Source organism: Haematobia irritans, chromosome 2 (genome assembly GCF_050003625.1).
Source record: "Haematobia irritans isolate KBUSLIRL chromosome 2, ASM5000362v1, whole genome shotgun sequence".
Lineage (NCBI taxonomy): Eukaryota > Metazoa > Arthropoda > Insecta > Diptera > Muscidae > Haematobia > Haematobia irritans.
In genome coordinates, this window is record NC_134398.1 from 54,042,016 (window position 1) to 54,054,942 (window position 12,927).

At 30.7% G+C, this 12,927-nt stretch overlaps 2 protein-coding genes across 3 annotated transcripts in view; one reads left to right on the forward strand and one right to left on the reverse strand.

Moving 5' to 3' along the window:
• Positions 1-9,300, reverse strand: part of Ndf (Nucleosome-destabilizing factor) — a 33,230-nt gene extending 23,930 nt beyond the window's left edge. For both annotated transcript variants that reach the window (XM_075294163.1, XM_075294161.1), the window contains exons 1-2: positions 8,868-9,300; positions 8,353-8,389 (exon numbers count right to left, since the gene is read on the reverse strand). In XM_075294163.1, coding sequence (XP_075150278.1) covers positions 8,353-8,389; positions 8,868-8,968 — 138 coding nt within the window. In that variant the 5' untranslated portion in view covers positions 8,969-9,300. The remainder of the gene's footprint in view (positions 1-8,352; positions 8,390-8,867) is intronic.
• On the forward strand, positions 1,092-2,561 carry LOC142227545 (uncharacterized). Its single transcript, XM_075298067.1, has 3 exons — positions 1,092-1,305; positions 1,411-2,281; positions 2,351-2,561. The coding sequence occupies exons 1-3, from the start codon at positions 1,180-1,182 to the stop codon at positions 2,392-2,394; spliced, it is 1,041 nt and encodes a 346-aa protein (XP_075154182.1). The 5' UTR covers positions 1,092-1,179; the 3' UTR covers positions 2,395-2,561.
• Positions 9,301-12,927: the final 3,627 nt, after the last annotated feature.

A 12,927-nucleotide genomic window follows, 5' to 3' on the forward strand; every position in this document is an offset into this window, starting at 1 on the left:
CTAGATTTTAACTGTCATGTTCCATATAAAACCCTATATTATATATAAAATATTGTAAAGAAAATTTCCCGACAATTCCCGGGAAAACCCCATAATTTATAAGACCTCCAACCATCCTTAATCAAATCGATTAAAAAATTAATTGAATTTTGCTAAAAAAAATATCTAATAATTTTTTAGTCAAGTATTTTTTATGCCCAATTAAAGCTGTGATTGATACTAACTATATAATTTTCATGATTGAAGACATTTCAATTTAAAAAATTATTAGATCAATTAATTTCGTGATTGAATCAGAAAGTTTTTTCTGGGTATTAGCAAATAAAAAATATATGAACAATTAATAAGAAAGGATTTATTGGGGGTTCAAGCTCTGCACTTTGCAATAAGGGTTTTGCAACGAATTAAAATTTATTATATTATTAATAAGACCGATTTTTTAAAAACAGTCATACGTACAAAATCATGAATTACTTAAACGTAAATTTAAAAGAAAAGTGTCACAAAAATAATTCACTTTTGAGATTTGTTACTGTTAAATTTCGCTGTATTTATTTTATTATTTTCGCTATATGTATAGATCATAAGTTGGGGATCCCAACCATTTGGAGAATACAATTAACAAAACAGTCTCGCATTGCCGTCCGAGAGTCAGTCCGGTTTCAAAAGGCTGGTAAAACAACAAATTGTCAACAACTCACAATGAAATCGTATAATAGATATTTTAATCCAACATTTACAATTAATTTTAAAATTGTTCTCGATGAATCGTACGACTTTCTACATTAACAACAACATCGGGTCATATCTCACTAAAGCCTGACTTTTTTTAGGTTATTAAGTGCCGTCTTGTGCGTATGCAAACAATCTAATAACTTGTAAGAATCGATCATTTTCCAAAGGTTTCGAGTTGATAAATACGATATTCGTTTCTTGTTTATAGAAAATTGTCAACATTGTGAATACTTAAACGATAACCTCATCATTATTTGTATTTTTATTTCTTAATCATGTAAGAGAAAACCACAAAATGTGTTCTAAAAACAAAAATAATTCAACGCAATGCTAGATACAATTTCTATTTGTCAGTTATACTCGCAAAATAAAGGGACGCACATATTGTCGGACCCCATATACTCGCAAAATAAAGGGACGCACATATTGTCGGACCCCATAGAAATGTATAATCATAATGTAAATATACAAATTTTAATTATTTTCCTAGCTACAACAAAAATCAAAGGATTGCAAAGTGACAATTTTTGTAAGGCTAATGTGGAAAAGATTAGTATGAAAAATGAAAAGGTAAACATTAATTCCATTCGAATTCAAAAGATTTTATTTTAGAATAGCGGTTAATCAAAATAATTATAATACATTTCATAAATATGTTTGTCTTCCCCATTACAGATGATTAAGTACAATGAAACAGTGTGGAAATGCTGTGATGGCTATGTAACCGTAAAGGATAAATGTAAACCATATTGCGCAAGTTGCAGCATTGAAGAATGCATTGGTCCCAATGTTTGTCAATGCAAAAAGGGATTTTTATGGAATACAACGTCACAAAATTGCGAATTTCAATGTGACTGCTCCAATGGATACTGCCCAAAAGCAGATCAGTGTGTCTGTTTGTCTGGGTATAAAAAGCCATGGGAAGCCGCTCATTTCTGCGAACCTTTTTGTGAGCCTGAATGTCCCCAATTTTCGACATGTGTAGAACCCAAAAATTGTGTTTGCTACAAAGGCTATGAAAAAAATTCATTAAATGGGGAATGTGAGTTGGAGTGCAATGAAGAAACTGAACGTCCTGATTTCGAAATTAACGAATGTGTAATGAAAAATTGCATATGTTCCAATGGTGGTTATTGCCTGGAAAATTACTCGAATTGTATTTGTTATCAGGGTTACCATCGTACAAAGGACCATCAATGTGTGCCACATTGCGAGCATCCATGTGAAAATGCAGACTGTACTGCTCCCAATCATTGCGATTGTTGGGATGGATACCATGTCACAAGCAATCCATATGTATGCGAATCAAATCATTTGTGCCAGCAGAAACCTTGTGAAAATGGTGAATGTTTGTTTACTGGCGAGTGCAAATGCAAAAGGGGTTTCACCAAATCATTTACTTTCAATGGCCAAATAGTTTGCGAGACTATGACCGTTTTCATAGGAAAAACTATGACGGTTATATTGGGTATACCAGTGATCTTAGCGGCAGTGGTTCTATTCATATTTTATATAGTTGCATTAAGAAATAAAAAGAATGAAAACGGTGAGAATGATTTTGGGTTCGAATGAATCGTGTTCCCTATACAAACGAATAAAATACATTTTTTTTCAGAGAAGTTAAATCAATTTGCTGTACTCCTATATGGTAAGACATAAATTATACAAAATTAAAGGAAAATATAATGAAAATAATAAATTGTTTGAAATTGTGGCGAATTTTTATAGTATGTTTTTGCATACTGTAAAATTTGCAAATTCGCATCATTATACCCATGGTTAGTGCACATAATTATTGAAGTGTTATAAAGAAAGTAAACAACTTATTCGCCCTTAAGGTGGGTATTATGTTCCGAGCCGCTAAAATTGTCATTTTTTCACGATTACTTTTCTTTAATAATCCATTTTAAGGAATACAAACTTTGTGAAAATTTGCTCTGGGCTATTCCCCAACGAGTTATAATAAAATTTGCAACAAATATGTATAATTTGATGTCTTTCTTTACTGATTTAGTTTTCACTTTAGCGGCTATACTCGAACTTAATACCCACCTTTATTCTTGAAGTCGCTTTTTTCGTCTGTCGCTTTTAAGTCGTCTCGTCATTCATTTGGTATTCCTGTAGTGTGGCGACGACGACGATTATTTTTTGTACCAATTACAATACTCCGTAATAAAAGGCCGATATCACTAGAAAACAATCAGCTGATGTGCAAAAAATTAATTTTAATTTTTTCGGTTTAAAATATTTTTATTGAATTTTACTTATTTGCGTTTAAAATGCTGTTTGTTTGTAAACCAATTTTGACTTGGAGAATTAAAATAAATGATAAATTTGACTCGGGAAACGATTTACATTATAAATATAAATTTGGTGCTAAATAAAATACATTGGTCTTGAAGGGTTTCTATTAAAAATAAATGGAATTGAAAATCAACACCTTCACATTAATTGTGCAGTTTTCTTTTCTACACACAAAAAAAATTTTTTTCTGATTCAATCACGAAATTAATTGATCCAATTAATTTTTTAATTGAAATGTCTTCAATCACGAAAATGATAGTATCAATCACAGTTTTAATTGGGCATAGAAAAAATTCTTGATTAAAAAATTAATTGATTTCATTGCCAAATTTCAATTAATTTTTTAATTGATTCAATTAAAAAATTAATTGATGTTGATTGCAAAACTCAATTAATTTATTAATTAAAAAAAGGTAACTATTTTCAATTACATTCTGAATTGGCTTAGAATTTTTATTTGGATTAACAATTGATTGTTTGAAAAAAATTTTAATTAAAAATTTAAAAAAAGTGTTCATCATCATCATAAACTGACTTAGTCTTCCGAATTTGATTAAAAGTTAATTGTATCAATTAACTTTTTAATTAAAAATTTTAAAATGTTCAATCATTGACTTAATTAATTTAATGTTTCTATCTTGATTAAAAAGTTAATTGTACCAATTAATTTATTAATTGAAAAAAATTTCAACTTCAATTAACTTTTTAATTGGAAATATTTTGGTGATATTTTTTTTCTGTGTATGATGTGATTACTATAACTACTATATATACAGATATTTGTCAATTTTTCTTGGTCAGCTCAGGACTCCTTGATATAGAACATGAGTTCCTCAAAGAGTGGAAGCTGGAATGAATACTTGTCAAAATTTGTCTCTAAAGGCCAAAGGCATTGAACTACAAACCGTTTGAGTCAGTTTAGCTCATCTAATGGCTGATCTCTAGTTCTTTTTATTATTTTAGTCACTTTAAATCTTACCAATTTCCATTTTTATTATTTTAATAAAGTCGAAAAAACTTCTTCAAAAATTAAACACTAAACTCGTCGCTGGTAAATATAAATTCGACAAAAAGCGACACCAGGAATACCGATTTTCGACGATAGCAGAATATATCGAACGGAACACCAATTAGAGGCGACAGGCGAAAAGCGACGGCGACTTTAGCAATAACGGAAGTTTTTTTTCGAATTAGGTATTTGGGCAAATTAAAAATAGCCTATGGCTACAGTCCTAAGGATTGAGACAGCCTTAGGTATAGTGTGACCAGCATACATTCAATATTGCATGATTCTAAACCGCCAACAAATTTGTGAGACTTGATTGGTCGCAAAAAAAAAAAAAAAAATGTTGCAAAAGTACGGTCACGGTGCTTTGCAAAACTTCTATGTCATTGTGACAGGTGCCAACAAAATCTTAGTTTGAAATTTTTGATGAAAATTTCATTTCTCTCCACGATTCCTATGGTCACGATGTCAAAGACGTATTTTGAAGCACCGTGATCGTATTTTTGGTGCATCTATTTTCACCAACCGAAAAGAGCCTCTTTGAGCGATATACAAATTGGCTGGGATCCAACGTGAAGAAGTTTTTTTTGACGATCAAATGTTCATGCAATGTTGAATGTTTTCATAAGGCCGTCTCAATTTCACGATAGGGCGCATGACGATCTTGCAATATCAGTTGGCGCACATTATCCATGATTTCCGGGACAACTTTGTTTGGACGACCTTCACGAAATTCGTCTTGAACTACGACCTTTTTTCAATTCACCATATCATCGATAAACACTGGTTCTTAACGGAGCTTCATCGCCCAAAAATTTTTTTTTTTTTAGTTCCACGTGAATGTGTGTTGGCACAATCAGATAACGCTCATATACCAACCCTCATACATTCAAAATGAAAAAGCGGAGGAGCTCCATGTTGCCATGTACTGTAAAATATGAATGCTTAAATTATAAGCTATTCTGTTGGTTATTAGTATTTTACAAATACTCAGTCCAAGACTTCTTTACAACTTCATTAATTGGGAATACGTACATACAAAATTGTATCATCGATTTATATTGCATCTCAACTAGAGGTGTATAACAAAAATTTTTGCGACTCTTGCAATTTTACTAAGATAGACCTTGCTCAAGTGAATGACTGTGAAACCGTCATGACAAAATTTTCGTTAAGTAACATGGTTTAAATATTAGGTATTCATCGTGCACAGCGAAATGCCAGAAAATCAACAGAGCTTGGTAATCAAAGACAATGTCTACAATCATAAAATTTGGATTAGTTTCGGTGTCGATATCATCGAAATTGGCAATTCTTGTCCCATATACAGTAAATTAGATTGTGAATTATTTTCTTTAAAGGCCAGTAATAAGTTCAGAAGAAAATCAAACATTTTCACCGTGATTTTCTATACTGTACTGTTGTAAAGAAAATAAATCTTATTGAGTTGATGCTTTGGGTCATTCCTCCATTAAATAACAGTTTTTGCAAATAAAAACTAAAGTTTTGGTGATTTTTTTGTGTGTAGACTTTTCCATAAATGTAGAATGAGTATAACATAAAATTTTTATACTCAGAAAATTTAATCTATTGTCGTTTTTCCTACGTGTGATAAATTTTGAAGTTCAGTGAATAGAATCTATTTTTCAACTTTGTATTTTCGATTTTTGGGAGAATAATTCCAGTGCTAGTAAGCTCATACAGACATTGTTTGACTTCATAATTCACAGAAAAAAATATCACCAAAATATTCCCAATTAAAAAGTTGATTGAAGTTGAAAATTTGTTCAATTAATAAATTAATTGATACAATGAACTTTTTAATTAAGATGGAAACATTAAGTTAATTAAGCCAATGATTGAAAAATTTAAAATTTTTAATTAAAAATCAATTGATACAATTAACTTTTTAATCAAACTCGGAAGACTACGTTAGCTAACGAACTTTTAAACTGCTTTAGGGACATATCTGTCACCTTGCCTATATTTTCAGATAAGAACTTAACTGCCGAAAATTTTTCAGTTAAAGTTAACCGAAAAGAAAATATTGGCAGTTTATTTTCTGTTAATTGCCGTAAGACAATTAAAAAAAGTGATGGATGATTTTTTAATTTTTAACTAGAAATTTATGATAATCTATTTTTTAATCAAACTAAAACAAAAGTCAGTTAAGAAAACAACCGATAATAGTTACGTTTTTAATGATAGAATTGAGTTTTGCAATCAACATCAATTAAGTTTTTAATTGAATCAATTAAAAAATTAATTGAAATTTGCTAATGAAATCAATTAATTGTTTAATCAAGTATTTTTTTAAAATGTCCAATTAAAACTGTGATTGATATTATAATTTTCGTGATTGAAGACATTTCAATTAAAAAATTAATTGGATAAATTAATTTCGTGATAGAATCAGAAAAAAAAAATGTTTTGTGTGTTGTAAAGGCTTATCAGAGGCAACATCCAAAGTCACCTCCTTGATGGAAAGAGAATCGTTCCACACTATCAGCAGCTTTCTTTGATGGAAGGGCAATCGTGTAATACACACAAAAATTTTTTTTTCTGATTCAATCACCAAATTAATTGATCCAATTAATTTTTTAATTGAAATGTCTTCAATCACGAAAATGATAGTATCAATCACAGTTTTAATTGGGCATAGAAAAAATTCTTGATTAAAAAATTAATTGATTTTTTAGCAAATTTCAATTAGTTTTTTAATTGATTCAATTAAAAATTTAATTGATGTTGATTGCAAAACTCAATTAATTTATTTTAAAAAAGGTAACTATTTTTAATTACTTTCTGAATTGGCTTAGAGTTTTATTTGGATTAACAAATGATTGTTTGAAATACATTTTTAATTAAAAAAAAATCAGCACTTTTTTAACTGAATTAGTCTTCCGAATTTGATTAAAAAGTTAATTGTATCAATTAATTTTTTTAATTAAAATTTTTAAAATTTTCAATCATTGACTTAATTAACTTAATGTTTCTATCATGATTAAAAAGTTAATTGTATCAATTAATTTATTAATTAAAAAAATGTTCAACTTCAATTAACTTTTTAATTGGAAATATTTTGGTGATATTTTTTTCTGTGTACTCATTGACAGAGGAGAAATTCACCAAAGTACAATAGATGTTCACTGTGAAACCAAACATAGTATGGACATTATGATTGGAAAATTCCTTCGGATAGTTTCATGGTTGTCTATATTCACAGAAGAATTATAACGGAGATGGCGTGCTAATGCAATTTAAAGTTCTTAATTTTTCAAGCGATGAAAAAGACGGCTAGATGCTACCCCATTAGTTCCGAAAATAACAATTAATAAATTATACAACTTTGCTACATGAAATATCCATAATTTAGTAATTTTATTACTTTCGAAAATATGTAGCTGTTTCTACGTCAATTTTCTTTTTTAAAGGGAAAGAAAAAAAATGGATTAATTTGTTTTAACTTAATTTTAAAGTCCTAAAATTATGATATTCCAATTCCCAATTATTTTCGTACTTGAATTAATATTAGCTTATACATTGCCAACAAGTGGAAAAGGCTTTGAAATTATATTTCGTAGACCACTTGGTGTGTTCTTTTCCATGTTTACTTTTTTATAGCTATCAGAAATACAATAGATATTGAATTGTACCACGAATTGTTGACAAAAATTACGCATCTATTTGGAAAACTACAATACGTACGTGCATACATCTATTTTTTGTCGCTATGTAATTTTTTCAGATCAAGATTAACGTTAATACTTTTATGAATTCTATATTAAACACTTGCACAATACTATAAAAGCTGAATCCTCGAGTAGATCTACAATTCTACATAAAAAAGTAGAGCGCAACTAAAACTACAAGTACTAATTTGACAATCCAGTCTCTATGTTCAATAGTTTTGAGGGTGAAAAACCAATAGTATTAAAAAAACAAAAACATTTTTTTTGTCAAAAACAATTCTTTCAACTATCTTCAGAACAACAGATTCAATTTCACATTTGTTCTTTCATTCCTAAATTGCCGTACAGAACATTGAACATCGTTGCGTACTCTCAAAAGTACAGTCAATAATAAATAAAGGCACACATAAAACACAACACAACTGAGGCAAACTCTGCTGGCAGACAAGCTAAACGTTACGTCCACTGCAACTGAGCTATCTGTTGTTATATGAATGCTGAATGTTGTAAGAATAAAAGAACAAATAAAACAACGAAAATCAACGCTGGCGTCTACATCAACGTCGAATAATCTCGGAAATTTTTAGAGAATATTAAGATTTTCGTTCTACTTACCATAGCAGGCCACGGTGCAAAACCTTTCATTTTAGCCCTAGAAATAAAAAAATTTTTTAGTTGGTCTTGAAAATTTAATTTAGTGGGTGGAAATGAGGAAAATGTCAGTAGCTGGCTGAGGGTCTAAAATGCGCGGGACTTTTTTACTCCGTCTAATATTGACAAACTCTTCAATGCGACAGAGACCATGGCGTCGTTGTTGAGGGCAATAAAAAAAGCAACAACACCAAACACTACTCATAATAAAGAAAACAAAATATAGAAATCGGGAAACATTTTTTTTGGCTCGAAACGCATATGAAACAAATGTTCCCATAAAATGTTTTGAATGTCTTGAAATTATTTTTTCGATTGTTTTTGGTAACTTTGAGGTTATGTTTAAGCGCCATTTTTCTTCTATCAGCAAATGGAAAAAAAATTTCACCATTCTATGTATGGGAGTATGCCCGTATATATTGCCATCGTTGAAATTTTCCTAATCTCCACTGTGGGTCTTTTCATAAAGCTTGTCTTACCATACTAAATCCTTAGGCTTGTAACACACAGTTTCTATAGCTTCAACTGCACCAACACTTCCACCTCCACCAGGTAGCGATTGTTTTTTCGTCTTCGACATAATGTTATCAATACGAAATTGGAATTTTATTTTGTTTGCCGCAATTTTTTGCTTTCGTTTTATTTTTCTTCCACTTATTCACACTGCTTCACTAATGGGCACCAAAAACAGGCAGCTAAACGGCACGGGTTCTTTTTTATAACGTTTAAGTATAATTGTTTGTATAAATTAGCGCTGAGACATGTAATGCTTTTCAAAGAATTCGAGGATTGTTAATTATGAATGAATTCTCCTCCAACGAAATGGAAATTCTTATTTTTCTTACGATTGACCGTTTTCTTTATTTTCTGCTTCTGCTGCTGTTGCCACCGTTCCAATAGCAATGAAGTTGGCTGCAGTTGATTGTGCTTTATGACGTTTTTTGGATAATACTGACCGGTGTTGCCACATTTCAGTTTAGAAAATATTTTTAAACATAATGGGGTATTAACACTCCGAGATATGGCTAGTACTAGGTTCTGGCTTATGCGCTTTATAGATTATCAGTTGAGTTGAGATGTTTTAGTTTGACGGTTGCCATGGAATCTCGAAATTCCCATATATGCAACGTATGTTCAAATAATTACGCAAAGGGAAACAAATTTTTAAGTTATTTTCACATGTCCATGTTCTTCAAAGCCTTTGTTTATTCTTTTTTTCTATGAAATTTATTTCAATATTTTGACATATATTGGAATTGGGTATGTTATTCGGGGTATATTCCAAATTAGGTGGGTTCACATTCTAAAATTGACGTGTTTTGGAGGAAAACTTGTGTTTTGAACTTGTTTTTCAGTATGGCGAAAACGACTCGTTTTGAAGTGCTTATAAAGGGAAAACATTTCAGACCCCAAAACATGCTTGGTGAGAACACCATATAAAGCGCTTTAAACGAACCAAACATTTTCCTATGAAAACTTCAAAAAATTGTGATGACAAAGGCCGTATGCGTCATTTAAAACAGTTCTGTGGCTTTAAGTTTTGTAAAAATCCGGTCTAATGTTCAGTTTTCACTGCGAAAATTGTTTTTTCGCGGTTATACTACGTTAACACTTGGTACGAAATCTTCTTAAAGGGATTTTGGCCGAAATCCATATAGAATTCAGTAGATTTTCGGCAGAGAAATATCAGCTGCATCGTAGAGGACTTCACAAAAATCTCATTCAAAATTTCTGCTACCCTGTCAGCATTTCTAAGTTCCATTTCATCATCATCGCTACCAGAGACTCGTAAGTGGCGCTACAACAATCGTCGTAATATATTTAAATAAAAACGAAAATGAAGTGCTTAGAATTGTGAAAGGTATATTGGTGAATAATTTCCGAATTTCTAAATGGAATAAAGTGATAGTTTTCCAGATATTTTTCCAGGCACGCTGCCTCCATCGAGAAAAAACACACTGGCTGATAAACGCTGAAACATGTAACTTGCTAATTGTGACTCGACATCATTCTTTTATTAATGCAAAAAGAATTTATAAATGTCTAATCAAATTAATAAACATCTAAACAATCGTGTTTTACTTCACCACAATGATTCATTTACAACTACACTCATAGAAAAAAGTCTGCTAAAAACAGCAGTCGATGTCTGATGTTATATTTTTGTACTTCAGGGCCAAGTGAACAACAATTTATAAAATTTTTAGGTTATAAATTTTTCCCCAAAGCATATTTCAGAACCAAAAGTAGTTTTTGGTATATTTTTGCACTGTAATATACCTACAAGCTCCTAAATACGATCAGCAAACATTTTGTTTGCTGTTATGCCTTAATTCGATAAATATTCAGATTTTTGGTCAAATACTATAGATATTCATAAAATATTGTTTTAATTATCTTAGGATAGCTCCTAAGTTGACATTTTTATTTGTTTTAGACAAAATAAAACATGTTTTAGTGTAATCGAGCTTAAAAAATAGCAGGAAATGTTTACTATTTCAGCAAACAGTGACTGTTGTCCCTTTTTCAGCAGACTTTTCTGCTGTCCCTACTAACAAATTTCTTTGGGTGTACCTTAATATTCACTTTTTCTGATAGTTTGAAGGGGTTCTTATTGGCGTCGTTCTAAATTTATCTGAAAATAGGCTGTCCATTACATCTCTTTTTTTTTATTTAGTAGGAATTTGCCACAATTGTTCGCCACTAATTGTTTACTGGGTTAAATCTGTTGACAAATTAAAGGCCGGAACACAATTGCGACGTTTAGACGTACTGCGTAAAAATTAGAAATAGATGTAATTGAACGTACGACGTAAATACGCCAATACGTTGTCGTCGTCAATTGTGGGCGAGATCATAGGTACATGTGCGTTTTATTTTTGACAGCGTATTTTTGAATTTATTCTGTTTATTTTTTAAGAAAATGTGATTCTTTTTGTTTTTTATTCCCTGCCAACATTTTTTGAATTTGGGGGCGTTTCTGAGAATCCCCACTACGTCGAAAACAGTCGTATACGATATCCAAAACTCCTCGGAAAAGCGCCGTCACTATTGAGAAGTTGTACCACGCAAAGTTACTACAAAAAAGTATCGCATGAGTGCAATTATTAGGAGCCCTTCTGAATACATTTAGAAGGACGCCAATAAGAGCCCCTTCAAACAATCAGACCAACTGCATTTTAAGATAGTTGTAAAATAATCATTGTGGTCAAGTAAAACACGATTGTTTATATGTTTATTAATTTTATGAAACATTTATAAATTCTCATAAATATAACATTTATACGACTATCACATCACATTTAACACATTTTTATGCATTAATAAGAGATTGATGTTGAGTTACAAGTTGTAAGTTAAATGTTGTAGCGTCTATCAGCCAATACTATTATTCCCAATGGAGGCAGCGTGTCCGGAAAAATATTTGAAAAACTATCACTTTATTCCATTTGGAAATTCAAAAATTGTTCACCATATACCTTTCACAATTTTAAGCGTAATATCTATGTTTTCAGAACTTTATTTTCGTTTTTATTTAAATAAAATATAACAAGCTGGTTGCGCTTGGCGTTTCACAAAAAATAAAATGGCTCTTCTAACAGTAGTGATGGCAAAATACTTTCATGTACATTTTGTACTTTTTGATATACTTCCCCCATCACAGTTCGCGATGGTTGTGGTGACATTTACGAGTCTGTGGTAGCGATGAGGATGAAATGGAACTTTGAAATGCTGGCAGGGTTGTTTTAATATATATTTATTTCGTTTTTTCTATCATTAGAAACTATTATTATTTTTATTTTAACGTCAATAAAATTATTAATTATTTAATAAAGAATTTTTTTTATTGTAAACTCTTTTTTAGTTAAAATGTTCTCTTTTTTTAAAGCTAAAGTTCTCTTTTGAAAATTATCCATATGGAAACTCAATCTAAAAAGGCACCTAATAATTGCACTCATGCGAAACTTTTTTGTAGTAACTTGGCGTGGTACAACTTCTCAATTGTAACGTCACTTTTCCGACGAGTTTTGGATATCGTATAGACTGTTTTCGACGTGGTGGGGATTCTCAGAAGCGCCGCCAAATTAAAAAATTTTGGCAGGGTTTGGTTCGTCACATTAAAATGCAAATAAAAAGAAATTAAGAGTTGTAAACATCTTGGAACATGCGGAAAAATATAATTTTTTATATATTGCTCAAAATTTAACATTCTTCAATTTAAAAAAAATATGTTTTTCATTTAAAAAATGCAAATAAAAAAAAAAAAGGTTGCAAAAAGCTATTTTAGTACTAAAACCACAGTTGGACAAGGCAGTGTATGGGGATTTTGTATGAGATTTTGTTGAAATCCTCTACGAGCCAGCTGATATTTATAGAAAAACATTGATAGCAAAGCTATCATAGACCAATTAAATATAGAGACATACTTTTGGCCTATGAAGTTATTTCTACTCACATCTGCAAAAGAGAACAGTGTTACATCTTAAGGTGAGTATTAAGTTCGAGTTTAGCCGCTAATTTTTACTAAAGTGAAAACTA